At 55.9% G+C, this 26,403-nt stretch overlaps 10 protein-coding genes across 10 annotated transcripts; 5 read left to right on the top strand and 5 right to left on the bottom strand.

The window, feature by feature from the left end:
• Window positions 1–3,497: 3,497 nt before the first annotated feature.
• On the bottom strand, window positions 3,498–7,462 carry KVR01_000952 (uncharacterized protein). Its single transcript, XM_044783917.1, has 3 exons — window positions 5,525–7,333; window positions 4,898–5,469; window positions 3,498–4,846 (listed from the first exon to the last, which is right to left on the bottom strand). The coding sequence occupies exons 1-3, from the start codon at window positions 6,805–6,807 to the stop codon at window positions 4,128–4,130; spliced, it is 2,574 nt and encodes an 857-aa protein (XP_044650901.1). The 5' UTR covers window positions 6,808–7,333; the 3' UTR covers window positions 3,498–4,127.
• A 1,195-nt stretch (window positions 7,463–8,657) lies between these two features.
• On the top strand, window positions 8,658–10,285 carry KVR01_000068 (uncharacterized protein; the record flags this gene model as incomplete). The annotated part of the gene is made up of 2 exons (XM_044788907.1): window positions 8,658–10,225; window positions 10,282–10,285. The coding sequence occupies 2 exons, from the start codon at window positions 8,658–8,660 to the stop codon at window positions 10,283–10,285; spliced, it is 1,572 nt and encodes a 523-aa protein (XP_044650017.1).
• A 695-nt stretch (window positions 10,286–10,980) lies between these two features.
• KVR01_000241 (uncharacterized protein) lies at window positions 10,981–11,661 on the bottom strand (the record flags this gene model as incomplete). Its single annotated transcript, XM_044794528.1, has 1 exon — window positions 10,981–11,661. One exon carries the CDS (start codon window positions 11,659–11,661, stop codon window positions 10,981–10,983), a length of 681 nt encoding a protein of 226 aa, XP_044650190.1.
• A 245-nt stretch (window positions 11,662–11,906) lies between these two features.
• KVR01_000611 (uncharacterized protein) lies at window positions 11,907–14,218 on the bottom strand. Its single transcript, XM_044789758.1, has 2 exons — window positions 13,798–14,218; window positions 11,907–13,720 (listed from the first exon to the last, which is right to left on the bottom strand). The coding sequence occupies exons 1-2, from the start codon at window positions 13,814–13,816 to the stop codon at window positions 13,089–13,091; spliced, it is 651 nt and encodes a 216-aa protein (XP_044650560.1). The 5' UTR covers window positions 13,817–14,218; the 3' UTR covers window positions 11,907–13,088.
• On the top strand, window positions 12,368–12,814 carry KVR01_001001 (uncharacterized protein; the record flags this gene model as incomplete). Its single annotated transcript, XM_044792447.1, has 1 exon — window positions 12,368–12,814. One exon carries the CDS (start codon window positions 12,368–12,370, stop codon window positions 12,812–12,814), a length of 447 nt encoding a protein of 148 aa, XP_044650950.1.
• A 1,965-nt stretch (window positions 14,219–16,183) lies between the features above and the next one.
• KVR01_000840 (thymidylate synthase) lies at window positions 16,184–17,287 on the top strand (the record flags this gene model as incomplete). Its single annotated transcript, XM_044791626.1, has 2 exons — window positions 16,184–16,329; window positions 16,390–17,287. 2 exons carry the CDS (start codon window positions 16,184–16,186, stop codon window positions 17,285–17,287), a joined length of 1,044 nt encoding a protein of 347 aa, XP_044650789.1.
• Window positions 17,288–17,776: 489 nt separating this feature from the next.
• KVR01_000234 (uncharacterized protein) lies at window positions 17,777–18,718 on the top strand (the record flags this gene model as incomplete). The annotated part of the gene is made up of 2 exons (XM_044782885.1): window positions 17,777–18,083; window positions 18,252–18,718. 2 exons carry the CDS (start codon window positions 17,777–17,779, stop codon window positions 18,716–18,718), a joined length of 774 nt encoding a protein of 257 aa, XP_044650183.1.
• A 63-nt stretch (window positions 18,719–18,781) lies between these two features.
• KVR01_000715 (riboflavin kinase) lies at window positions 18,782–20,788 on the bottom strand. Its single transcript, XM_044784270.1, has 2 exons — window positions 20,263–20,788; window positions 18,782–19,367 (listed from the first exon to the last, which is right to left on the bottom strand). Exons 1-2 carry the CDS (start codon window positions 20,371–20,373, stop codon window positions 18,897–18,899), a joined length of 582 nt encoding a protein of 193 aa, XP_044650664.1. The 5' UTR covers window positions 20,374–20,788; the 3' UTR covers window positions 18,782–18,896.
• A 417-nt stretch (window positions 20,789–21,205) lies between these two features.
• On the bottom strand, window positions 21,206–25,950 carry KVR01_000645 (uncharacterized protein). The gene is made up of 3 exons (XM_044785838.1): window positions 23,841–25,950; window positions 21,930–23,689; window positions 21,206–21,856 (listed from the first exon to the last, which is right to left on the bottom strand). The coding sequence occupies exons 1-3, from the start codon at window positions 24,085–24,087 to the stop codon at window positions 21,806–21,808; spliced, it is 2,058 nt and encodes a 685-aa protein (XP_044650594.1). The 5' UTR covers window positions 24,088–25,950; the 3' UTR covers window positions 21,206–21,805.
• On the top strand, window positions 24,156–25,138 carry KVR01_000605 (uncharacterized protein; the record flags this gene model as incomplete). The annotated part of the gene is made up of 4 exons (XM_044794610.1): window positions 24,156–24,278; window positions 24,353–24,522; window positions 24,565–24,764; window positions 25,065–25,138. 4 exons carry the CDS (start codon window positions 24,156–24,158, stop codon window positions 25,136–25,138), a joined length of 567 nt encoding a protein of 188 aa, XP_044650554.1.
• Window positions 25,951–26,403: the final 453 nt, after the last annotated feature.

Below are 26,403 nucleotides of genomic sequence, written 5' to 3'. Positions count from 1 at the left end.
AAGTAATATTAAGTTTATAACTTAATAAGTTATTTAAGTAAATAATAGTTTATTAATTAATATTAGAGAGAAGTCTATAATCTCTTTTAGCGCTTAGAAGGAGCGGGTATAAGTATTAGTTAGCTTAGTCAGCCAGACCCGACCGTGCCTTCCAACAACCGCGTGCTAACACAGGCGTCTCTAGTGGACAATGCAAATTCCACAACCCACTTCCCACCAGAGGAATCGAGATTCAGGAGGAAGAGGCTTTTCCATCCTCAGAACCTACGCTGAAAAGCTACCAAGAGCAGACTCGATTTCGAAAGCTCTTTTAGTGCTGCTGCGACTCAACGCCTATGGCCTTCTTCGGTTTGATTTTCCGCAGTCTGCCACAGGCCGCCAGCTCTCTAAAATGTGCACCTGATCCTAGGGGAGGATAAAGTGCACTCCGGGCTTTCGCCTCCTCCGTGGTTCTATTTTATAGAGCTCATCGTGATCATTCAGTATGTATACTCCCATTTGGAGGCACGTATGTTACGTCTCCTCGGCCATGAATAAGAAGTAGTTACGCCCTGGTTCGTGGCAACAACGTCACGTTCGCTGTAATGGTTGCTTCAGTCACAATTATGTTCCCATAAGGCGCTGGTGCTCTCAGTTGAAGTATTTAGGCTCAGATGCATCTGGCAAATCTTCGTGCAACCTAAGAAAGCACAACCTCTGATTATCAATGCGATGAAGGCAACCTCAGCTCGATATTGACCCCTGAAGGATGTATCACTGCAACTGTTGCGCCCGATAAGCTCAGACGTTATCACTGGTAATGGAGGGGGGAGTTGGAGTCAGTCCTGTCTATAGGGTGAAATTATGTCACATGACTTTGTCCAAGAATCCTTCAAGTTGTTGCCTACTCTTAGAGCACAAGTGATCGTCTCGGATTTCAGGTAAGACGGAATCCCCAGTCTTCTTCCACGCGTCCAACCTTGCCATTCCGACAGGAACAATTTCCACAGTGCATCAGGCCAACAGCTTTGTGCAGAAGAAAATGTCCACGTCGCCAAACATACCAGTATCCACTACCATGGATACCATCTCAACAACAGAAATTTATTGCGTCTTCGGCACTACGGCGGCGGCGGCGTCGACGGAGACTTCCATCAGCATTTTGTACCATCCCAGCGAGCCGCCCAAATTGATACTTGTCACCATTCTCACAACATTTAATTCTTTCGCGGAAGACTGTACATCATTTACCCATTGCAAATTAACGATCTACCCCAATCCTGACATATCTGGACACGGAGTAAGTTGTATCCAAGGAATTCCCGAGTCCTTGCTGACATGTTGGGAAGGTACTCACGGCGTTCGTGGTGTCTGCATATCTAGTTCTGGCTCTCATCCTCTGGGCATACTGGTTCGGTGCCTTGCCTGACGGTATCGTACGCAGACTTGACCGAAGGATCTTTTTCGCTCGCAGGAAGCAACCGAACGACAGATGGAGGGTAGTTTTCGTGGAGCTAGTTTTGGTATTCAGCGATCAGCAGCTTCTCACCGGACTGGCCATTCTTATCGCTGGTTACACTCAAGCCTGGGGACAGAACCTAAGCATCTACCATTGGAACAACGTCATATACTTGGCTTGGCTCAGCTCCACAGTTCATCTGATGTCCTTGTCAGTACTTCGAGATCGACTAAAAAAAAGCAAGGCATTACAGGCTATTCGCATGACCGTCATGATCTTAATCCTTGGACTCCTTCTCGGTGCCCTGGTCCCGACCACTACAGAGAAATGGCAATTGTACAGCAGATGGGGATTCTTTTCAGGTTTGCCCGTTCGTTGTCTTTGGGGCACACACTTGTACGGGTATTATGGAAAAGGCGATTATTGGATATCATATGCATCCCTCCTCGGTGCCTTTATCTGGAAAATCTCCCAATTATTCGACAGCAGCCGGGAGTGGGTGCGCTTTTGGGGCAGAGCTCGCTTGGAGTGCTTCCTAGAGAAGACCGCCAGGCGCACACTACAGAAACCACCAAGCCGGCTTACGAGGGCCAAGTTTTGGATGCTCACCATCGCCTACGTCATCCTAGTCGCTTATATGGAGCTCTTTGAGTGTTTCATGTTCACCGTATTCCTCCTCGCATTCACCTTAGCGTGGGGCACGTATCAGCCTTTTTACATATCTTCGAAGGCAAATATCCCGAGTGAAATACAATCAGCTGAGCGTGAGATGGGTTTCGGTCAACTACTTCCAATACTCCTACTTTCTCAGCCCGTATTTGTCGCCATCCAATTGTATTTAGGTGAGTGAAACATGTACTGGAATCGTTGATCAGGGCCAGACCATCACACAAGTCATTAACCCTAGTCTCAAGAAGAGCCGAGAATAACGTCCATCAGCCAATCTTCAGCAGCGAGTTCCCCTGGACCCGCCATGATCTCTCCATATCCGATATCAAACACCCTAGCAGAGGCTTTGCAAAGAAATTCCAGGCTGCTGTCATCCTCAGAAAAGGTGACTGGGCAGCTTCAAGACCCAATCATTGATCACCTCTACCGATCCAAAACTTTTGTGAGCTTCTTAGTTTATATTTCCTTGACCTCGACGGTACCTGCCATAGTTTCCTTCGCAGCGGCTTCCTACCGTGTTGAGACAGTCGGGCCATTAATCCCTGGTACCTTTGCACTTTCATTTGTGACATTTCCTGTGCTGTTCCTTCCGTGGTCAAAGCGATTGAAGTAGTTAGTCTATTTATTTGATGGATGCTTTATTATTGGGCCAATTAAGCAGGGTTTCCGCTCACTATACTACACACACTGGGCTCACCAGTGGAATGTAAATGTAAATACTTTGGCCTTAGTGTAAATGTAATGTAGTTAACTAGTGTATATCCTCAGATATATATAGAGGAGAACGGATATTTATACCCACTAAAACGGCTAGTACACCTATATAAGCTAGCTACTAGGGGCTCTATAAGGGCTATAATTAATTAGAGAGCTTTATTTAATATTACTTTAACTATTTATTTAAAGTACTTTTTATAACTTTAATTATCTATTTATTAAATACCTTTTTATTAATAATCTTAACTATTTATTTATTAATTTATTAATAGTTAAAATAATAATAATATTAATATTTAAACTAATAGTTAAAAAGCTTTATATAAAAGTTAATAAAACTATTAATTAGTTATTATAAGTTAACTTTATTAATAATAAAAAGGAGACCTAGAAAGGGATTTAAGTACTTAAAGACTTACTAAACCGCCCTAAGTAATGATAAAGTAAGAAGTAGTAAACTACTAGACTAGAAGCTATAATGGGGGGGTGAGGAAGTGTGTAGTGGTATAGATTAAGATTGGCGCACTGGGGGTATATCTTCAGGTGTACCAGCCGTTTTAGTGGGTGCGAATATCCGTTCTCATACGGAATAGAAGCGAAACTACATACGGAATAGAAGCGAAACCACATACGGAATAGAAGCAAAACCACATACAACTTTTGTACGGGACTACTTATCAAGCTATTATTGCATTCTGAAAATCCTTAAGACGCATCTAGAGGTGACTGGGCCGAAGCAAAAGCATCAGTCCGCAGGGTGCAAGGCCGAGAGACTATTGTCACAGTATACCGAATGACCGGGTGTCTCAACGTATACAAAGTCTTTATCAGAGGGGCCCAAAATGAGCCTCACATAGCGTTCTTGTCTCGAAGTGAAAAACAGATCATACAAAGACTCTTCGTCTTCTGAGTGGTCGCTCCCTGTCTTGGAAGACTAGTAGTACTCATTACTATGCTTTGCCTTGTCAAACCAGTCACTGATGCCCAACCCCTTGATGATGAGCTATATGAGCTGTGGACCTGTGAAAGTGTTGAAATATAGCTTGTTTTGGGCTTCTTGGAACGGGGCTGTTGAACCCGTAGAATGTAACAATAAGTCTTCATGAAACGGCAGTCTTTTATTGCCGGTACAAAACACTAAGCGTGCTTGAAGTGACCAAAGGTACATGACCACATCATTCAGGGAAAACTAATTGACGCCCATGAAGGAGGCCGTGCACTTCATCCCGTCAAATGAAGTCAAGCGGGATCAGAGTGCTGATTCCCAGACACGTCTCTGGATAAAGCTTTAGTATTCCTCGTCTCAAGAGGGGTACTGGCCGATGGCATTGAGGTAGCCGCTGCACAACATTTGTCGCGGGTCGAAACCAAGGTCTTCGTATGTGTCGCTGGTGCGGAACTTCGGCACGTCTTCAACATCTCCATTATCCGTCTGCATAGCTGCAACAGGCGCATTTGTGCCGTTACTGACACCAGCCGGCGGAGCCTCCGCGGCAGCGAGGTCGGCGAGATGTTGGAGGCTTTGGCTGGCAGTAGCCTCGACAGAGTCGTTGGGGAGGGGGCGCATGCTGTCCCGAATCTTGTTTCGAATCGGCCCATCCCAACTCGACGGGGCGATGTTTGCCTCCAAAAGTTGATGTAGCAGCTCCTTGGCTTCCCCCTCTGAAGCCTTGATATTTGCAAGCTCCAATAGACACAACGCGACCAAGGACGTGAAATGATGATTTAATGGGCTTATCATCTGGGAGTGTGTGGTCAGAAGCCCGACAGATTCTTTGACAGCCCAAAGAACATCTGTCAGCAACGACGATGGTGTGAATAGGAACGCAAGCAATCGGCAGTGCCAGTACGCTAGGTGCAGGATGGGTTCCACGTCCGGATGTATGTCTCCTGGGAAATGCGCGCGCCACATCTCCATGTTTAGGTGGAAAGTGGCAGCGGCCCTGGCGGCAGCTCCCGGGGTCGTATTCGTAGGTGCAAGTACCGATGCAGGCACCCAGTGCCCCATGATGTACGACAATACTGGGAATGTTAGCATTATCCATCTACTCAGCTTTTAGGGTGAGTACTCACGAGTGAAACGGAAGTTTGCCTCGCCCACGATCGGCTTCAGGTTCGAAGGCAGTACAATCGTATCGCCCGAAATTGTCAGGGGAGTTGCTGTGGAGAGAGCATTCCATCGATCCAATATGACCAGTGTCCACCACGCTCGGATCCGGATGCACTGATCTGACTCCACGTCGGAAAGACCATCTGAGGCGATGGCTTCTTGTGGGACGGACATTGTGTAGGCTACACCGGCGGCTCGGCCCAGGAGAGAAGCCTTGGGTGGACCTTGGTGTTCTCCAGAAAGCGAGAGCGGACCAACATTATCAGTGTTGATGATCATGAGGATCAGACACTGCAGGTGTACAAGAGGAGCAACTTGCGACTTTCTACCGCCCTCGACCTCGAAGTCTGCCAGAAGCCGATTCGCGTGGGCTAGGCTGCCTTGCACATCGCGGACGGCGAAGGACCCAATAGCGGAATTGAGGGCCTCGATGAACGCATTACGCAGGTGGGGAGTGCATTGTGCCAGATGCGAGTTCAGAATGTCTTTGGAGCTGGGTAGGAAAGGCAAGACGTGGTGTACAATGGCCAGGTATCTGTAATCGATTATCAGAACAAACTCGGAGACATGAGGCTACTAAAAGAACCCACGCGTTGAAGGCGTCATCTTGAACCCCAGGTAAAAGATGGTCAGATTGTGAAGACTGTGTTTCTTCTTGGAGAGGTTCCACATTAGGAGGCTGCGGCGGCGTCGCACTGGGACTCTCTCTCGGCAGAAGAGGCTTGAGACCCAAGCTGTTGGCAGAGTAAGATGCCTGTTGGGAGAATGCAGGGCGTGATTCGGACGGCGGCCCTGTCTGCCTGACTGGGGAGGGCGTAGAGAAGTTTTCGGTGGATATGTGAGCGTACGGTCGCTTTCGAGACTCGTCTGCATGTGCCGCCGCAGCCGCAGCATAAGTGTCGGCGAGGTCTCGCCTCGGTAATGCAGCCAGCTCGCCGGCTAATTCTGCTGCGGCCTGTCCTCCCAGCTTGCCCTCGATAGAGTGGATCCGGTCTGCCAGCTCCTTGATGTAACCCTTTGACGGTCCGCGCTTCTGTGGAACTCGACTGAAAAGACATCGCACATTTGAGCGGCGGCAGTTGGAACAAGCCTCCTCACCTGTTTCCGATGCAGCGTCGCACTTGACCTTCTTCCTTCGACACTCATCACAAGCCCTGCTGACTTTGGATCTCTTTCGGGGTGGTACATCACCGACACCGTACTGAGGTTGGCCAAGCCCCATGGGGACAGGTGGACCGAGGTGGGGTTGCTGTTGTTGGGGGTCCATGTATTGGGCATGGTGTGCATGAGATGCGTGCTGCCCATGCTGAGACAGCTGAGGCTCCTGCTGGCCGTCCGGGTGCGGGTGCGGCATGACATGCTGAAGACTCTGTTGCAGATCCTGCTGAATGCCGGGCTGGATGTTCTCTGGCAGCTCGGGAAGCCCATGCGCTTGGCCCTGCATGTGGGCTTCCGGCGTGTCTTGAAGCTGTTGGAGGCTTTGGAGGTTAGGTTCTTGGGAGTCAAAGTCATCGTCTTCCGGGTTCGAACCGCCGACCACGCCGGAGATGGCCTGGGACATCTGGGCAGCAAGCTGTAGCTGCTGGATCTGGTCCTCGCCCGGACCACCCAGCTGGAGGTCCTCTGCATTCACATCAGGGCGAGATGCTCGCTGGGGTGGGGTTGGGGGTTCTGCATGGTGCTGATCCGGCGGCTGGTCAAGCTGCCGGTCAGCTTGGAAGAAAGAGGCATCAGAGTCTTCGACCCGCGGAGATGGGTACTGCTGAAGCGGTTGTGATGGATGAGGTTCTTGGGGCTCTTGCTGTTGGATGTCCTCTGGCACAGCTTCGACCTCGGGGCCGGCGGGCTCCTCGGACATCATGTCCTTATCCATGTTGAGGAAGCCCTTGGGTCCGGGAGAGGATCCGAGGGCTTCGCATGTACAGGATGGAATAGAAGCAGGGCGGTCAACTCTGGACAATTACAGCATGGGCCAGTCCCATTGGGAAACAGGAAGTCCTGGAAGCTATGGCGGACTGGAACGTTTGCATCAGCGGCAGACGGGGTACCCTTGGCAGACGCGTGGCGACGAGGACGGACTCGACGACAAGCCGGCAGAGACTCGGCCAAGACTCGACGACGACGCGACGAAGACGGCCTGGCACCCGATCAAGTGACGACGCAGTCGAGAGTGACCTTGTCAACGCGTCAGATGGGCTTGGACGGGGGCGCGACGTCGCTTGATGGATGGAAACATGTTAGCTAGTGGACACGGATGATGGCGGCAAGGCTCGGATAATTCGAGATGAATAATTTTTCTTGACATTGCGGCGACACTAATTGATACACAGGCATGAACAATGTCATCTTGGCTCACTCGAGAGTGGTGTGCCAGTGACCAGGTAGGTTGTGGATGCTTGATCATGGGATGGAGGCAGGGTGCATGATGGGAGGTGACCGCATGGACAAGCAAGACGTACCTGGGGGAGACGGTTGATGACAGCAATCGGCGATGGGAAAAAGTGATGATCCAGGTGAATGTTTGAGACTGGCGTGCGGCCTGGGGGGGATGGGGAGGTCGGGTCGACCGTAATTCGGCGGCTGGCACGAAAAGTGGGTTGGGCTGCCGTCTTACATAAGCGGTGGACTGGGGCCTTCAGCTGCTGCAGTGAGTGAGTGTGTTGCCCCGTGCACAGAACAACTCAGGAATGGACTCTTTCGTAACTTTCTCTACGATTGAGAAATGCGGAGCGTTGCACTATTCACTCGACATCTTTTTGCACTCCTCCCTCCCCTGGAACCTGCCAGTAACTACAGCAGTTCCCCTGTCTAGTGCAGTGTCGCCAGTCGTGGAATCGCATCCCTTCCTGTGATCCGCCGCTAATCAGTGCTTGCGGAGATACGTAATGTCTGCATTCCACATTTTTGGATGCTATTTTATTTGAATAGAAATCGTGTTCGAATTCAGGGTCATAATGCTAGTCTAGGCCAAGAACCATCCGCAGTTTTGCCGGGGATGCATCTCCAGAACTACCTCTCGCGGGTTTCATCTCTCGAAAGCATCTCAGTTGCTGCCAGGACAGTCGTTCCAGACACCACGAACCTTATCGGGACTGTGCAACCGCATCATCAATTTTCCTGGAAGAACCCGCCTGCAAATCTCAACTAGTAGTGAAGTTAATATGCTCCCGTCACCAGATACCCTAGAAAAGATCATGATGGCATGAAAGCGGCTGATAAGCCACACGCTGTACGGATCATGCCGGGATTGCTGCAGCATTAGATACTTGGTACTTACTTGCTCTCTGTCTCCTAGTCCACGCGCCTCCCCCAAGGCTAGTACAGTACGTCGGATGGTTTAGACATGGATATAAGCTTTCTGCCGCCGGGATACCACCCGTATATACTGCGCTGATTTGCCTTTGTTTTGCGACTCCCTAGGGCTCGAGACGTTTCAACTGATCCACTGGATCGGATGGTACTGCGAACCCGCCCTGGTGTCTCCTCACCACACAAGTAGTCTCCCCAAACCGGACGTTTCTGGAGTCCTGCCCCTTAGGCATTGTACAATGCAACTGCGCCCCGGAGCTTATTACTCGCGGACGCTTCATCTCCTGTGTGAGGACTACGATACAAAGACATGAGAGCCCTCATACTTCACCGATGGATTTCTAAAATGCTCTGCCCGCCTGGCGAAGCAGTCCAGCGCCAGAATTAATCTCAATGTCTTCACACTCCTTCACCATGCTGTCTGCACTGTTCGGCGTAGCACTCGTTTTCTTCGTAACACCCAGTCTGGCACTGGACTATACCCTGGTCCAAGTCGAGCATCTCAGATCCGCACCATCGCCGTGGGCGATCTCCCGTCCAGCCGACCCAGGACAACGGTTCCAGCTGTCGATCGCCCTTGACCGGAGCAGACATGTCGAGGACAAGCTCTACGCCGTGTCCACGCCTGGCCATGAGAGCTACCGCAAGCATCTCACCAGGGCTGAGGCTCAGGCTATGCTGAGCCCCGATAGCGAGACGGCTGCGAAGGTGAAGGCTTGGCTCGTGGGCAACGATATCGATCCTTCTGATATCAGGGACGACAAGCACTGGATTCGGGTGACAGCCACTGTAGAGAAGGCCAATCGCATGCTGGACTCCGACTTTGCCTGGTACAAACATATGGGTAGTGGCAAAGAGGTGCTGAGGACGCTGAGATACTCTCTTCCGCAAGAGATGCGATCCGATATCTCGCTCATCACCCCTACCACTCGCTTCTGTTCGCACCCGATGATGCACCAGCCCATGACACCCCAAGCCTCTGAGGATGCGACCGACACTCTGCCTCCTGATGAACTTCGCAGGCTCAAGACGAGAGGCTTTGCCGGCACGAAACAGCGCGTGGCCCAATTGGAAGCTGCCGCTCAGGTCGACCCATCATGTAACACCACAATCACACCCGCCTGCGTGCGTGCTCTGTACAATATGCCGTCGAACCTGACGGTCAGCAAGGCACGAGGTCTGGGCGTGTACGCCTCCCAGAACCAGGTCCCCAAGTTCGCCGACTTCGCGCTCTTTGTGAAAAATGTCGACCCGACCTCACCGCCGACCAACTTCTCGTTCCTGAGCATTAACAACGCGACCACCGACCAGAACCAGAACCAGGACAGCAACCAGGAGCTCCAGTTCGACGTCCAATACACAGCCACGCTGTCCAGCCCCGTGCCCAACATCGTGACGGCCGTGACGGGCGACGGGCCCATCCAGCCGGAGCTGGGCAACGTGCCGGGGGACTCGACGGAGCCATGGCTCATCTGGCTGGACGCCATGCTCGCCCTGCCCGACGACCAGCTGCCCCACACCATCACGACCTCGTTCGGCGAGAACGAGCAGTCCCTGCCCGACGGGTACGTGCAGCAGATCTGCAACCAGTTCGGCGCGCTGGGCGCCAGGGGCGTCACCATGTTCGCCGCGAGCGGCGACAGCGGGCCGGGCAACGCGTGCGTGTCCAACGACGGCAAGAACAGCACCAAGTTCGACGCCGTCTTCCCCGGCACCTGCCCCTTCGTGACCGCCGTCGGCGGCACGCGCGGGACCAACCCCGAGCGAGCCCTGTCCTTCTCGTCCGGGGGCTTCTCGGAGCGCTTCGCCAGGCCCGCGTACCAGGACCAGGCCGTCCCGGCGTACCTGAACGGCACCATCGGGAACCAGTTCCAGGGCCTCTTCAACCCCTCCGGCCGCGGGTTCCCCGACGTCAGCGCGCAGAGCTTCAACGCAACCTTTGCTGACCAGGGGGCCGTCCTGGTCGGGTTTGCTGGTACAAGGTATGTGGCATCTGCTCCATTTCTGGAGCGCGGGCATACTCGAGAAGAGGAGACAGCTGATAAGTGGTGACCAACAGTGCGGCCGCGCCGATTTGGGCGGGCATGGTAGGACAGGTCAACGCGGCGTTGATCGCGCAGAACAAACCACCCATGGGATTCATTAACCCGTGGTTGTACGGCGCTGGCTTGTCTGCAATGAATGATATTACCACTGGCGCATCCGTAGGTTGCAATGGCAAAAGCGGTTTTGGCCAACCGTTCCCACCGGAACTCGGGTCCAAGGTACGGCAGTCCCTTCTTATTTTCCCTCTTTCTCGACACTTCACACTTGAAACAAATCAAGAAATGAATATAATGTCGCTGACAGAGTCAATAGATCGTACCAAACGCGAGTTGGCCAGCAGTCGCTGGTTGGGATGCGGTGACCGGTCTCGGCTCGCCTGATGTAGCCAAGATGTTAGCCATAGTGATGGCCACTTAGATGAGCAGAAACAATGTACATATATCAATCGATTGGGAATGAGCGCCCTTATTTTGAGATAATGCAAAAGACTCACCCGGAAATGTAATGAGCAAGGCTCAACATGTCCATTGGCCAGAGCTTGTGAAGAAAGCCAGGGACCTTTCCCGTGCCAGGATCGTGTGCAGAGCGAGGTTGCTAAGACTGCGCCTCCAGAAGTGTCGAAAGGTGTGTCGTAGCGTCGGAGATATGTGCGCAAGTATATGCGGTCCGTCAAGCAATTGTCGAGAACAGTTCATTGTGGCCCATCAACCTGAGTCTCAACCTCAAACTCACCCCCAGCCTCTTCCTCCTGGGCCTCGCCGCGCCGCTCGCCCCAGAAACCCTTCCCATAACTAATGAGGATTTCCTCTCCCTTGGAAATACCACCACCCTTCCCCCTAGCCTTCTTGCCCACGGGCAAGACAAACACGGCCATCCCCTTCTCGCCCCTCCGGAGGTCCCAGACCTCACAGAACTCAGCATTAGGCTTCACAGCTCCAGGCACGCCGCGGTAGTCATTCACAAACCGGGCCTCGTTGCCCATCCTGGCCGCGTCGACAGCGACCGCCGCGTCCCGGTCCAGCCACAGGTCATAGTCGGACGATGCGTGCGCGGCCGAGTCGGCCGGGTGGTACTCGCCCAGGTACGGCAGGATCAGGCCCCCCGGCGGCAGGGCGCGGGCGGCGAAGAGGCCGCACTGGCCGCAGGCGGGGTGGCGGGGGTCGGTTATGGGGGTGATCTTGACAAGGGGGCAGGGGCCCAGCTTGAGGTCGCGCGGGATCTCGCGGAGCACCTCGTCGTTGGTGGCGGCGGGTGGCTTGGTGCGGCAGGACTGCAGCTGGGCCTTGGAGAGGGACGGGGAGTAGGCGGGCGAGGTGAGATATGGGAAGCCCTCGGGCCAGTTCTTTGGCAGGGGCTGCTTTGGGCCTCCCATTTTGTTCTCAACGACTGAGGCGGGGCGTCAAGGCTTGAGCTCCAGACTTTGGTTCTGCTTCGTCTAAGTGCAACCAAGTGTCTGGGTCAGGCATTTTATTTTGACAGCTGCGGGCCGCGCCGCTCGCTCAGAATTGAGTTTCCCCAGATGGACTATGCTCCCAAACAGGCGCAGAATACCTCTCATTCCACGGAATACAACTCGAATAAATCCACGGCAATTCTCTCAAAAAGAGTCATTAATTGCAGGAATACTGCACAATATTTACTTTGGTCACAAATCTCTATGGCCTCGGCTCAGGGTAGCTAGTTCCGTCTTCGCGGCCAGGACACGATCTACTGTAGTAGACTTTCATCATTTCCAATCCGAGTGAACGACTAGGCGTACCAAAAAGAGAATGCGTATAAGTCTGAGCTCGGATCTACATTGCCTGCATTCAGAGCTACCTGCCTAAGGTGCCTAGGCATGCAAGTACAAGGCGAGTGACGGTCATCGTCACTGCGTAGGAACCTCTGGTCACCATGACGTAAGACCTCCTTCACCATTCAGTGATGATCGCTCTGCGGATTCCAATTTCTCAAGCATCATTCCTTCACACTCGGAAAAGAACATCCACCTCTGATACACAACTGGTTCGATTTGGCCACATCACCTCGAGGTCAATTAACCTGCATCTACCAAGCCATAGCACCCCGAGACCACAGACATGGCATCATCACTCCGCTCAATGCGCAGCATCCTGCGAGCGCCAGCCCAAGCCCGGCCACAGACCATCAGCCCCCAACAGCGCCTCCTCTCGCCGGCCGCCGTGACAAGGGGCCTCCACAGCTCGCCCCGCCCGCAACTCCCCTACAAGGACGACCAGGACCGCGAGTCGCTCAAGCCCAAGTCCACCGAGGGCAGCAAGAGCGGCACCGACCACGACGCGGCCGAGTCCAGCGCCGCGTTCGACCCCTCGACCACGAGCCCCGAGGGCGCCAAGGCCAAGGCCGAGGGCGAGGGCGGCGGGAACCCGCTCGAGACGAGCGGCGCGAACCACGACAAGTCGAAGCCCCTCGGGGACAAGGGAGGACCTGAGATGCACGGCACGGCGAGGCACGAGACCAAGAAGTCGAGCCACGGGCACAGCCCCGAGAAGAAGGGCAAGGTGTAGATTCGTCCCCTGTGCGTGGGGCGAATGTGTCGCGTGGTCCTTTCGCGCCGAGGTTGCATGGAGGCGTGGAAGCGTCACGTGGATTTGGGCTTTTTCAGTAGCGGCGTAATGATGTGTCGTTAAACCCCCTGCCAGCCGCTGGGATTTCGATTGGGTTGCATGGAGATATGGGGGTTTCCCATCATAAGAGTCTTTAAATGCATTACCTTTAACCCTCAGCGCCACGCTCTTCTATGCATATATGTGACCGTCCATGCGCAAAGCGCCACGCCTTCTAGTTATACAAGCCGTGCGGGTCGTCGTCCTCTTCATCGTCGTCCTCGGCCGGCTTGCCTTCCTTCTCCCACATCTTCCTGATCCTGTCCGACGTGTCCTTCCTGCGCGGGTCGTACTTGGTCAGGTCGGTCCTGCACATGGGGCATGTCCCCTTGAGCTGCAGCCAGGGCCCGACGCACTCCAAGTCGAACCTGTGGCTGTGGTGGCACTGCAGCTCGACGATGAGGGGGTACTTGTCGTCGAGGAACTTCTCGGCGCAGATGGGGCACGCGTCGTCGGGCTTGAGCGACTTCTTGGGCACCCGCTCCAGCGCGTCCAGGAACTCCTGCGACACGCCGGCCACCTCGCGCGGCGGGTTGATGATGTCGCTCTCCAGGCCGTCGAACAGCGACTGCAGGAAGTCCCGGTTCGTCGCGTCGGGGGCGTCCTGGGCCAGCGTGCTCAGCTGGTCCTGCACCAGGCGGAACAGCCCGGCCATCTCGACGGGCGTCGGGACCGCGTGGGGGTTGTGCCGTTGCGCGTCGGGCGCGGAGGGGTCGTCGCTTAGCTGGTGCAGCTGCGAGCTGAACGAGGACATGTCGATCTGTCTGCGGCGCCTGGGAGGGGTCGCCTCCTTGATGCCGTGCTCGACTTTGAGGGTCTTTGGTCAGTGTCCCTGTCGAACTCGGCGCGCAATGCAAATGCATTCATTCACTGTCTCTGCTCACCTTCATACTGCGTCGCCATGGTCGCTGATATTGTGGCAAATGATACAGATAGATAGATAGGGAGAGGGAGAGTTTCTGGGGTCTATCGCAGCATGTCTTTTGGGTCAGGAGTGTCCAGGAATGATTCCAGAGGATTATGATGAAGAAAGGTGGGATGTGCAGTCTCCCACTGAAAGCTGTCGCAGCTCACGTAAACCCCGGTGCCTGGCAGGCAAGCAGGCGATGACGGAAGTGCAGTGGGTGGCTTTTGTGCCTGGAGTATCTAGGTAGGATCGGAGCCGAGGTCAGAACCTTAAACCAGAAGTGCAGGGATCGGGTTCAGTGGTAACGACAGTAATAATTGGGTCAGCACTGGCATATCGTGGTCTTCAAATTTCCATTTGCTTGTAGGGCAAACATCATATGCCTACCTACCTAAAACATAGGAGGTAGGCAGGTACCTCGTACAAGTTGTACAAGATGCTGTGGGCGGGCTGTCAATGACCTCGGGGCCGGGATGGCCGGATCAGCTCCGCCGGATCAGCTGGAATTTCAGACTTGGCCCTGCCTATTGCGTACCTTAAGACGCACCTCGCCGCGGTGCTGAAGTCGTCATAGGCACATGCCTGTGCTCTTCTTATCTTGATCAACCGCTACAAGAAAAGACAACTGACTCTCGAATCATCCGCCACAACATTTACCGTGTTGATTTCAAATTTATTCTCGATACCCAAACATCATTCACACCCGGCACAATGACTACAGCAGCAGTATTCGGTTGCACCGGCGCCGTCGGCTCCAAGATCTTGGACACTCTCCTCACATCCGAGGCCTTCACATCCGTCAAGACCATCTCGAGGCGCGCGCCACCCGCACAGTCGGCCAAGCTCGAGGCAGTAGTCGAGACCGACTCGTCAAAATGGGGCGGCCTGATCTCCTCCCTGAACCCCAAGCCCTCCGTGGTCTTCAACGCCGTCGGCACCACGCGGGCTGCGGCCGGCGGCATCCAGAACCAGTGGAAGATCGACCACGACCTCTGCATCGAGAACGCCAAGGCCGCAAAGGCCGCCGGCGTCAAGACCTACGTCTACATCTCCAGCGCCGGCACCCGGGGCCTCCTCAGCGGCTACGTGCCCTACTCCAAGATGAAGGTCGGCGTCGAGGACGCCATCAAGGCCCTCGACTTTGACCAGGCCATCATCCTGCGGCCCGGCGCCATCCTCGGCGAGCGCGAGAAACCCAAGAACAAGATGTTCGAGGACCTCATGGGGAGCCTGCACAAAGTCAGCCAGGGGCTCCAGGACGCACTTGGTTAGTATCTTCCCTCATTGTCCTCACCCCTCACCCCTCGCCACCGGACTATCGCCGTGCTAACTCGTCCTACAGGCCAAGATCAGAAGTTCATCGGCAGAGCTGCAGTAGCAGCTGCGCGTGCGGCTGGCGAGGGCAAGGCCCCGTCCAAGTTCTGGTGCGTCGAACAAGCTGAAATCCTGAAACTTGGCAGAGATGAGTGGAAGGAGTAAGTCGGTGTCAGGAGGGGAAGAGGCGAATTCATGATTTCAAAGACGTTGGTAAGATATCACTATGAGCCATGGTGCCACCGGCCACGATCCAGAGCGGCCTGAGGAGCTGGCATTCTCGAGGCAGAGGAGGGGTCGTACCGCATGAGAGCACACAGTATGAATTCTTCTCCCCTGATTTCATGCATCTTTGACACTGCAGAATGCCAGGCACCGGGGACTGGTGAGCCGGCGTGACTTGGCTCTTGGGCATTCTGATATGTCATGTTGGACCGGCCCGCGAAACGGGACTATTCAGTTAATCTTTTGCGAATCTGCAACGGTAGCACTGTCAAAAAGTATGCACGCCGTCAATGCAACAGTGTTACGAGCCCCCTCATGTCTTCCCCATGTGGCGATCAGTATGATGCATCTCTTACAGCATATATTGCTCAGCTGAATGTCCGCACCACGCTGGCCCTGTCGGTATTAAAACAGAGAGCGGGCCGCGACTCCGATGGAGAATATTTGGAGTGTGATTGTACAAGTACATCTCAATTTTGTACACTGAAGAACCGAGTCGTTATTGCGCTTGCCTGAATGGCTATTAAGACCAAGATTGGCTTAGGGCCTGGTAAGTTGAGAAACGCCAAGTGAAGAAAATCCAGCCTTCTTGGGTATTCTTGTCCAGTCCTCTTGGTTTTGATAACATGCTGCTGATGGCGCGGGTAACCTGTTGACCCTAACCCTTGACTGACGCGTCGGCCACCCAAAGACGCGTCTCCCAATTAATGGGCACTTTCATGCTTCTCACCTCCCGTCGACGCAGACACAATTTTGCTGTAGCTTCCCACTTTTGCAGAGTCGAAGCCTCAATTCTTTGGATCTTCATTCAAAATCATTGAAAAATGACGGCATCTTCTGAGCCGGTTGCTAACTCTGTTGCTGAAGCGGCCGTTAAACAAAACGGCACTTCAGCGGGGAGACATGAGGAATACCAATATCTAGACCTCGTTCGCGAAATTCTGGACGATGGAGAGCACCGCCCAGACAGGTATGAGATCCCGCAACTCATATAATATCCATGCCCACCTGCTAAAACCAGTACCCACAGGACCGGCACAGGCACATACTCAATCTTTGCCCCGCGGCCGTTAAAATTCAGCCTCAACAGGGACGGCAGGCCCATCTACCCGCTCCTCACCACCAAGCGCGTCTTCCAGAAGGCCGTCCTCGCGGAGCTGCTGTGGTTTATCGCGGGCGAGACGTCGTCGCTGTCCCTGTCGGAGCAGGGCGTCAAGATCTGGGACGGCAACGGCTCGCGCGAGTACCTCGACAGCGTGGGGCTGGGCCACCGCGAGGCCGGCGACCTGGGCCCCGTGTACGGGTTCCAGTGGCGGCACTTTGGCGCCGAGTACGTCGACGCCAGGGCCGACTACACGGGCCAGGGCGTCGACCAGCTGGCCGAGGTGATCCACAAGCTCAGGAACAACCCCTACGACCGGCGCATCATCATGAGCGCGTGGAACCCGGCCGACCTGAAAAAGATGGCACTGCCGCCGTGCCACATGTTTGCGCAGTTTTACGTCTCCTACCCCAGGCCGAACAAGTCCGCGGCGGCGGCGGTGCAGGGCGGCAGTGGCGAGGAGCAGCAGCAGCAGGCAGGGGCCGCAAAGCCCAAGGGCCACCTCCACTGCCAGCTGTACCAGCGGTCCTGCGACATGGGCCTGGGCGTCCCCTTCAACATCGCCAGCTACTCGCTGCTGACGCACATGATCGCGCACGTGTGCGACCTCGTCCCCGGCAGCCTCACGCACGTCATGGGCGACGCGCACGTCTACGCCGACCACGTCGACGCGCTGAGGGTGCAGCTGGAGAGGGAGCCGCGCGACTTCCCCGAGCTGGAGATCAAGAGGGAGAAGGGCGGCAGCATCGACGGCTGGAAGGTCGAGGACTTTGAGGTCAAGGGGTATGACCCGCACAAGACTATTGCGATGAAGATGTCGGTATGAGTTGGGCTGGGCTCAAGCCTTTTAGATTACTTTGAGTTTATGAGGGGGCCGGGGGGCGGTCGCCCGGAGGACGCCACCTCAATATCGGAGTAATATGGGTTTACGCGGAGGGTGGTATAAGGGGAGGGCTGATTCAGCCACGAAGTCGAACGTTACGAACATCTCATACTTTTTTCGGCCGTTTTTTCCCGCCATTAATATAGGAGGACCGCAAGGTCAACGGCGTCGACGTCACAAGGTAATCAACTTTAGCATGGATTGACCAAGCTGGTTTGGTTCTTATCCAAGAGGCTTGTGATGCAGGTGTACTTCTTGGTGTACGCCAACGGGGTTCGTTGGACAGGCATCACGGTCACAGACGGTGATAACCTCCTAAAGACCGATGGGAAGTATGTGGGGTGCACATCACGACATGATGCAACGCAGCAATCCACCAACACCCCCTCCGCCGTGATCACCTCTCACAAAACAACATCAAACCAAACAAACATGGACGCCCTGCACATCCTCATCACAGGCGCAAGCGGGGGCATCGGCGAGGCCACAGCCCTGCGCCTGGCGCAGCCGAGCCCGCGGTACACGGTCAAGACGCTGGTGCTGCACTACAACAGCAACGCCTCCAAGGCGCAGCGCATCACGGACGAGATCAGGCGGGCCAGCCCGGGCATCAAGGTCGCCTGGCTGCAGGCGGACCTGGGCTCGTCCGACGCGGTGGACCGGCTCCACCGCGAGGCCGTCGCCGCCGCCGGGGCTCCGATCAACGTCCTGTTCGCCAATGCGGGGACAACGGGGGGCCGTACGTGTATTCACCCACGCATCATCCATATGCGAACCACCTCGAGCCCAGTCCAAAGTCATCTGTCTTTTTTTTCCCTTCCCTGTCTCTACCTCACATATATGATATGCGTGTATATATATCTACACACATATATCAACAAACAAACTGACTAACACAACCTCCCAGACTCGGGCCCAACAGGCACCCTAGAGGCCGTCCCGCCCGAGGTCTTCGAGCAGACCTGGCGCGTAAACACCCTCTCGACCTACCAGCTGACGAGGCTCGTGGCCCCCGGGATGGCTGAGGCCGGGTTCGGGCGCGTCATCTACAACTCGTCCGTCGCGGGGCTGACGGGCGGCGTGGTGGGCGCGCACTACGCCTCGTCCAAGAGCGCCCTGCACGGCATGCTGCACTTCCTGTCGCCGCGGCTGGCGTCCTCGGGGGTCACGGTCAACGCCGTCGCGCCGGCGCTCATCGAGGGGACGACGATGCTGCCCGGCGGTGGGGCGAGGGACGAGGAGCTCAAGGCCAAGATCCCTGTTGGGCGTCTGGGGCGGCCGGATGAGATTGCGGGTGTTGTTTGTCTGATGGTTGAAAATGGGTATATCTCTAATAAGGTGTGGGCTGTGGATGGGGGTTGGGTTCCGAGGTGAGAAGAGCGAGTGGAGGAATGAGGGAAAGAAGGGAGGGAGCAGTGTATGGGCAGTCACAGTCAGTCATGGTCATGGATTTTCATCAGACATTCCCCATCCTAGATCTATCCGCCCGTGTCTACCAAATCTAAGCCCGAATAAATGTGTCATCTCTCTACAACAAAAAGGAACAGCCCGTCTATCGAGTGAGCCACGAGGCGTCCAGCGTCCCGGCCTGCTGACCAACGGGCTTCCACGCGTCCCGCTCGAGACTCCTCCTGGCGACCTCACAGTCGGTGTTGATGTCCTCGATCAGGGCCTCGAGGCCCTCGTAGTTCTTCTCGTCGCGGATGTAACCCGTGATCAGCAGACGCATGTCGACACCGTAGAAATCGGCGGCGAACTTGTCCAGCACGTGCACCTCGGCGCTGCGCACTGTGTTGTTGTAGAAGGGGTTGTACCCGATCGACATGACCATTGGGAAGATGGAGTAGTCGCCCTTGTCCTTGCCCTCGCCCGCGGACGACGAGGAGGAATCCGAGGGCCTGTAGTTTGGATGGTCCTTCCCCAGCTGGAGAGCAGCCCAGCCGAAGTAGACTCCGGATCTGGCATCGGATATCCAGGGGGTCACGGTGGCGTCGACCGGGAGGTTGGCCGTCGGTATGCCCAGCTGCGTTGGGGTTAGATCATGGGAACCTGGTGGGACGAAGTGTATACATGAGATGGATGTAGACCACACAGCGGACGGCAGGCTAGCGGGGAAGGGAGGAGGAGGAGGAGGAGGAGGAGCCCTGGGGTGTGGGAGGAGGGGTGGGGGGGTGGGCAGGGGGCCAGGAGGAGGGAGGAGGGAGGAGGGAGGAGCCGGGAGGACAGCAGAAGCGAGGGTGTGTTGTGCGGCGTGCGGCGGTGCGTTGAGTAGTTGCATGAGGTGCAAGACTCTGCAGGACTTGACTGCACGCATGTACGTACGAGCCATGTATGTGGGCGTAGTACGTGTGTGGTGGGCCACTGCCTTGGAAGCCCTGCTGCACTCCTGACCGGCCGTGTGTCCCCCCCAAGACCCAGACCCCCCCTGGGATGCCTCGATAGGCCCTGGGCTACCTTGCCTCTCATGCAATGGCAATGGCAATGGTCCTGCCCGTCAGGATCTCATGGCCCTTCCACCCTCCTCTTCGGTCCCGGGTCGACCAGATTGTCCAACCCTCCCGCCCCCCCATGCCCTCCCTCGATCGGCACCTGGCGAACGCCGCGATCTTGGGATTGATTACCTTCGGCCGCCTGCCGCCTGCCGCTGCTGCTGCTGCTGCCGCTGCCGCTGCCGCTGCCGCACTTGCTGCAAGCTGTGCATGGCTGGTGCCGCTCCTCCTGGGCTCCCCATACGTCCCCCCCTGCAGGGACAGCGCACTCATACATCGCGTAGTGTATGTAGAATGGCAGTAGAACGATCGATACGCACGCAGCGAAGCAGCACGGGCGAGACACCCGTTGCGCCCAAGCAGGCGGGAATACGAGGAAAGCAAAAAATAGAGTCAAAGCGAGATGTGTCAAGACGCAGGGCAACTCACCTCCTTGGAGCCCCGGCCGAAGCCCTTGATGACCTTTCCCTCCATCTGCAGAGGGAATGGAGATTCCGGCCCGGCCGCCGGTCCCACCACCAGAGGCCTCGTGTTTCCCATGGCTGGAGCGAGTTGCTTTTTCCTGGCTCTATCCACTCAAAGGTCGCGTGGATTGCCCGATCAGGGTAGAGAGGAGCGCCCTTGTTGTTGCAGGACGCACGACGCACGACGGCAGAAACAAGACGGTGACGGGCAGTTCCAGGAGACACGCAGGCGGGAACAGCACGCGCACGCACAGGCAGGGGAGGGGCCCCAACTTGCTGGACACAGATTTCAGGTCGCACCAGATCGTGGCAGAATGTGATATGTGATATGATCAAGAACGTTGCAGAACGGGCCAGGGGGTAGCGTTGATTCAGACAGAGCGCTGGGACATCGAGAGACTGCGTGTGCGTGTCGTATAATTGCCCTGCGGCTGCAAGAGGTGACAGGAATAGCTCGGTCGTTGCTCGTATATTTATCTGCCCGCCTGGGCAGTCTGACTGTCCGACTCGCCCGCAGCAGAAGGCGCTGGAAGGCAGCTTTTGGCGGGGTGAGTAATACCTGATAAGATAAGTGCTCGTAGCCTGTTTGTTGTAAGAGGAAGGTACCTGGGTAGGTAGGGTAGGTAGGCGCAGCACCGGATATTAGGCACATAGTGCTGCATATACACACAGCATTACACATTCTTTCTGCGCATATCATGCCAATAGTATAGGAAGAAAAGATACTTGCTGCTTTCAGGCACACATACATGCCTAGGTACAAACATACACACACACACACACACACACACACACACACACACACGTATGTGTTTGGACTATGGCCCCCATCCTCAACACTTTGACCCGAGACCTTTGTTCTCGTTGGTCACAGGGGGGGGGGGGCTTGCTGAATCTGTCGCATCTAACAAAATTGACGGCCGCTCTTGCGTGGTTGCCCGCCCATCAGCCAGCCATCTTTTAAGCTTAACCGCTCACTCAGCGCGTGTCCCGTCGTCACACAGTACTGACCCCAGCCATAATCTTAACCACAGCAGCTCTCGCCCCTCTACTTCCCCACGCTATCCCGGAGGGCCCAGGATACTCTGGGGTTGCACACGACAACAGACACGGCAGCACAGGCAGTAGATTTCAGGGACTTTTTGACGGCTTGATTCAGCTTCGTGGAATGGACCGCGACCACGTCGATCGCCCGCGTCGATATGAACTAGCCTCTCTAATGAATCATCGCTTCCGAGGATGCCGCCCAATAAACAGAAAAAGCAAACGGGGTATAGTAGTAGTTCTTGTTCTGTGCCGAGAAGGCCAGAGAGCCTCTTCCTTTTGCTGTGGGACTGTGACCGTGATCGGCTCTTGCCCTGCCCCTGGTCACTCTCTAGTGCGGTGATGGGCGCGAAACGAAAAACCACCCATAACTCCACCCCAGACTGTCGTATAGCGCATTCTGACCCAGATCCGAATTCCTTGCAGCGCCGTTTCCTGCCAACAATCGTGAAATGCGTGGCAACCTATACCGCCAGGCCGTGCGGATGCTGGTCAGGATAGTAACATGGTAGGAACTGCAGCCGTGTGTGTTAGCCTGTCTTGTCTGCTTGGCCTGTCAGATAGACTGGGACAGAAAGGGGCACTCACATTGATAACAATCATCATGGGCATATCAAATGTATCCCTTCGTATGACCCAGCAATAAGTGCACTCCAGCTTGCCGTCCTTGGCAATTCTCGAAATCCCGTGCTCTCCGTCAATCTTGGCGACCCTGTTGCTGAGGAACATCGTCCTTGGGTCTTTTGGAGGCGACTCGTTGATGCTGGGATGGCTCGCCGTTTGGTCGATGCTCTGCTGCGTGCGGTACTTGAGCAGTCTGCACTTTCTCATCACGCTGCTCCGGCTGTCACCGAAGGCGAGATGTGCAAAGTCCTCAAAGTATTGGACAACACTGTCGTCGTCCATGAGCTCTGCTATGAAGAGCGGGTGCCGTTCGTTCCCTGAGGTCTTGCTCTTGTCTGCCTGGTCGTTCAGACTGCCCAGCTTCGGGGTTGTGAGGGTATCGGTGGTCGCCCCCGACGCCCCGCCGCTGCCGCCTGTGTTGATGTTCATGTTGACTTCATTCCCTAGGAGCACCTCCTTGGGCCAGCCCGTCAGCGCAGTGAACTCCTTGTTCACCGCAGCAATCTCGCCAGTCCGACGGCAGACAATGGTGGGGCTGGAGCCATGGTGCATGAAGTCTTCGTATTCGAACAGTGTCCGCTGGAAACACTTCTCCATGAACACCATGTCAGCTCGGTTTAGCGTGCGGGTGACCGAGATAAAGGACGGTCGGAAGCTCGCCAGTGCCACGGCGATGCGGACCAGCTTATCGTTGCTGGTCCGGAACCTCTTCTGCAAGAAGCCCATCAGCCGGTGGAAGTTATGCACGTATTGGAATGGCTCTTTGACCGTGTCGTAGATGGTCGACGGGTCCCGTTGTCGCTTGCCAAGCAGGGGCTGCGGGAAGACCTTGGGCATTCCGGGCTTTGCCTTTGGACGATTCTGAGGACCGAGCACCTGCGGCCCTGGTCCATTGTGATAGGTCGCTGTTGGCGAGCTTTCGTATCCGATGCCGTGGCTAGGTTGGGGGCTGTCATGATCGGTGCTGGGGCTTTGTAAACTTGTTGGGCCTGCAGCAATGGCGTAAGCGTGAGGGAGACCGTGCTGGAGGTTGCCTTGGGTATATAGGGGGTTTCCGGACTGGTCGATGGAGAGGATATCGCCGATCATACCGCCATCAAAATGTTGCATACCATTGCCGAAAGCACCAGCCGTAAAGTTGGCCTCACCAGCGCCAGCCTGGGAGAAGGATGGCTCCCGTGGCGGCGTGTCAGCAGCACCGGAGGCCATGTGGTTGAGCATGCTGAATTCCATGGCACCATACTGGCTCCCAAAGTTCAGGCCCTCGAGGTTGAAGTTGTACAGTGCAGGATTGCTTGGGTCGAAGAAGGCCGAGGTCATGTCAGATATATCCCCTGAGACCTGAGGGACGGTGAGGCCGCTCATCTGCGGGGGGTTCGGTGGCTGAAAGGTGGGCGACACGGGGGACTGTTGACTGTTGAAGGTCATGCCTTCCGATATTGACCCCAGCGCGGACCCTGGTGAGAAGAGAGGGTATGAGCTGGTGGCGGTTGTTGGCGAAAAGAAGCTGCTGACGTTGGAAGACGCCTCAGACCCGGTGCTGGACGGGTGGCGATGCCCGTTGGGCCGATTCTGGGGTGCGTTGGGATTGTAATTTGGGCCCAGAACCGGCCTCAGGGCTTCTGGCGGTGCATCATGAAGGTACTTGGCCTTCTTGCGGACTCCATCCTGGCAATGGTCCGCTAGTCCACGTTTTATACACCTCTGACAAGGCCGCTCATCACCTGCACGCAAAGGAAGTCAGTCTCATCCACATACACTTGGTCGCGAGGCTCTGGTGAGGGGCACTGCCGGGGGGAAGGGCAGGACAGCCTCTGGGAAGCCAGTCGCGGAAGTTGATGCTCGTTTGGTGACGTTTCGGGCTCATGGGCATACCGCAAGTAAGGTGAGCTCTCTGGCAAGCAAAGCAAGCCCTCCTCGCCTTCTTCCTCCTCGGTCGCAGAGGGTCCTTGGGGTCGTACTTCTTCTTGACCTCGCCGTCAGGGCCGACCTCTTGCTTTATGGTGTTCTCAGTCATCTTGTCGTCGTCTTTGTAGGAGGCGTCGTTGTCGTCGTACTCATGCTCATTCTCAGACATGGCATCTGAGACCTCGCCTCCGTTGGAATCGACTTCTTCCGGCATCGTGTACCAGCTACATATATATGTGCGGGCGTGTTAATGGGGAGGGTGCCCAGAGCTAGACGCTCGTAATGACGGCACGGCGCTGCAAGGCCGGCGACCTCTCTGCGGAACCACTCGCGCTACCTGATCCGGTTGTAGCAAGTGGTCTGGACGGCAAGATGTGCTCAACTCCTGCAGGAATTCCTTGGGTGGTTGCACGGCACCAGGATCAGCTGCGGCCGAAGTAAGTACTGTCACAGGGACCCCGGCCTGCTCAGACGCCCAGCTGCTTTTCCGTTTCTTCTCTGGAACGCACCGACGAGCTGCGATGCAATGCGCTGCGCTGCCGCTACGCAGCACGCAAGGTACGTGGACGCAAGGAAGCAACGTGTGGCAAGCCAAGGGGCCGAAGGTCCGCTTCAGCCCTGGTCTAGCGAAAGAAGAGAGGCAGATGCCGTGCCGGGATGTCTAGGACTGTGGCCGTATTGGGGGCGGGAGGGCCTCTTGTGCTCGTCCGCAGTATTGGCGTCGATCGCTTCGCAAGCTTCCAGAAGGACTTGCCGCAGGAGGGAAGCTGAAGTCCGGGCAAGTCGAGGCGCGAGAGACCACAATGGCAGCGCAGTCGTCGCTCGTATTCTCCGCGGACGGCTACGACGACAAGGGCCAGCTCTCCAATGGACTTGCAGCCAGTCAGGCCAGTGTAAAAAGAGGCGTTCCTTGTGCGACCGGCACCGTGTTCGCGCACTGGAGAGGGCAAAAGCCAGGGCAGGCGGGACAGGGGTGGGCAGGTCTGTCTGGCGGTCGTTGGATTCGGCGGACGCGGGAAGTGTCGCAGTCGCAGTCGCAGTCGCAGATGCAGTTGCAGTTGCAGTTGGCGGTCGCAGTTCACACCGTTCGCAGTCGGTGCCAGCGTCGCGATGGCAATTGCAATTGCAAAACAGGCAGGCCTTGTGGGTCCACAATACACAAGGGACCGGGGCAGGACAGGACCAGGACAGAACAGGACAGGCACAGGCACACGAGTACGGAGTACAGGCACGAGCACAGACACAGGCACAGGGTTGGCGGGTAGGGCACAGGATCCTGGCTGTCTGGGACGAGACGAGGTTGTATGAAGTGTGTCGTGCTCGCAAGAGGGTGGCGGTAGGAGGGGTTGTCTGCTGCAGCTATCCGTCGACTTATATTGAATGTTGCATATGGCAGCGCTAGGTTGATCGGCGACCTGGGTGGAGGGGAGGGGACGAAGGGTGGAAGAATGTGGGGTGGGGCAGAGCGGCAGCAGCAGGAGGAGGAGGAGGAGGAGGAGGAGGAGGAGGGAGGCGAGTGAGTGTACAGACGACGCTGTTGCTGGCTGGCTGGCTGGCTGGCTGGCTGGCTGGCTGGCTGGCTGGCTGTGATGGTTGCAAATTCGAAGAGGAGAGGCACGCGTCCTGTCCTCGGTCCTCCTTCAGCACATGGCGTTGCTCGCAGACGGGCCCAGCTTGGTGGGGGAGGGGGAGGCGCAGGCGCGAGCGCGGGCGCAGGCGCTTGTTCGTGGGTGGGTGGGTGTTGGTGTTGTTGCTTGTTCGGTCGGCCGGGTTCGGGCTACCGAGTGCTGGCTGGCTGTCGGGAATGGCAGAGTCGCGGTCACGGTCGCGGTGATCGAAGTGTAGTCAGTCGTGCGGATTGCCGGAAGACACCTCGGCAGTACCTCTGGTCGGGAGTCCCGGTTGCTGCGCTAGGCAAGTAGATTGGCAATCGTCTCGTGCTTGTGCATGTGCCTCGCCTCTCTAGAGCTGCGTTTTCCTGGTCCTGTCTTGCTCTTCTTTTGCTTGCTTACCCATGGGCGCTAGGGGGAGTGGAGGAAAACGTTGGAGTGGGCATTGCATCAAAACTGGTAATTGCGGGGTGGGAAAAAAAGCCTGGAGGGGGTGCAGGGCTTGGCCCAGCCTGGATCGGGTCGGGGTTGTACCTAGGCGTGTACATATGTACTGTGGTATCTTTTCTCGTGTACTTGAGTGGGGAGTACCGGTGCTATAGACTAAAAGGGACACACAGGACACAGACATGGACAGGGAAGTGCCTTCCCAGCTCACCGGCCAGCTCGACTTGGGACTAAGACATATTGTAGTAATGCTGTGGACTAGCAGGACCGACCGTACTGTACAATATCCTCTGCTCCCTGCAACCTGCGACCCAAGCAAGCATCAGCTCTGACTACGACTTTCCACAACAAACGTCCAGTCAGTAGCCATGCGTGCCTGGCTGACGGCAGTGAGTGGCAAGTTGCAGCAGGCCATCGATATTGGCAGTCAGTCCGGATCACACCCCAGCTGCCGGTGCCGAGCGTATGGCGTC

The sequence above is a fragment of the Diaporthe batatas genome (assembly GCF_019321695.1).
Source record: "Diaporthe batatas strain CRI 302-4 chromosome Unknown Contig00001, whole genome shotgun sequence".
NCBI classification, from domain to species: domain Eukaryota; kingdom Fungi; phylum Ascomycota; class Sordariomycetes; order Diaporthales; family Diaporthaceae; genus Diaporthe; species Diaporthe batatas.
Note: the sequence above shows the minus strand (reverse complement) of the source record. Positions and strands in the feature narration are given on the sequence as shown.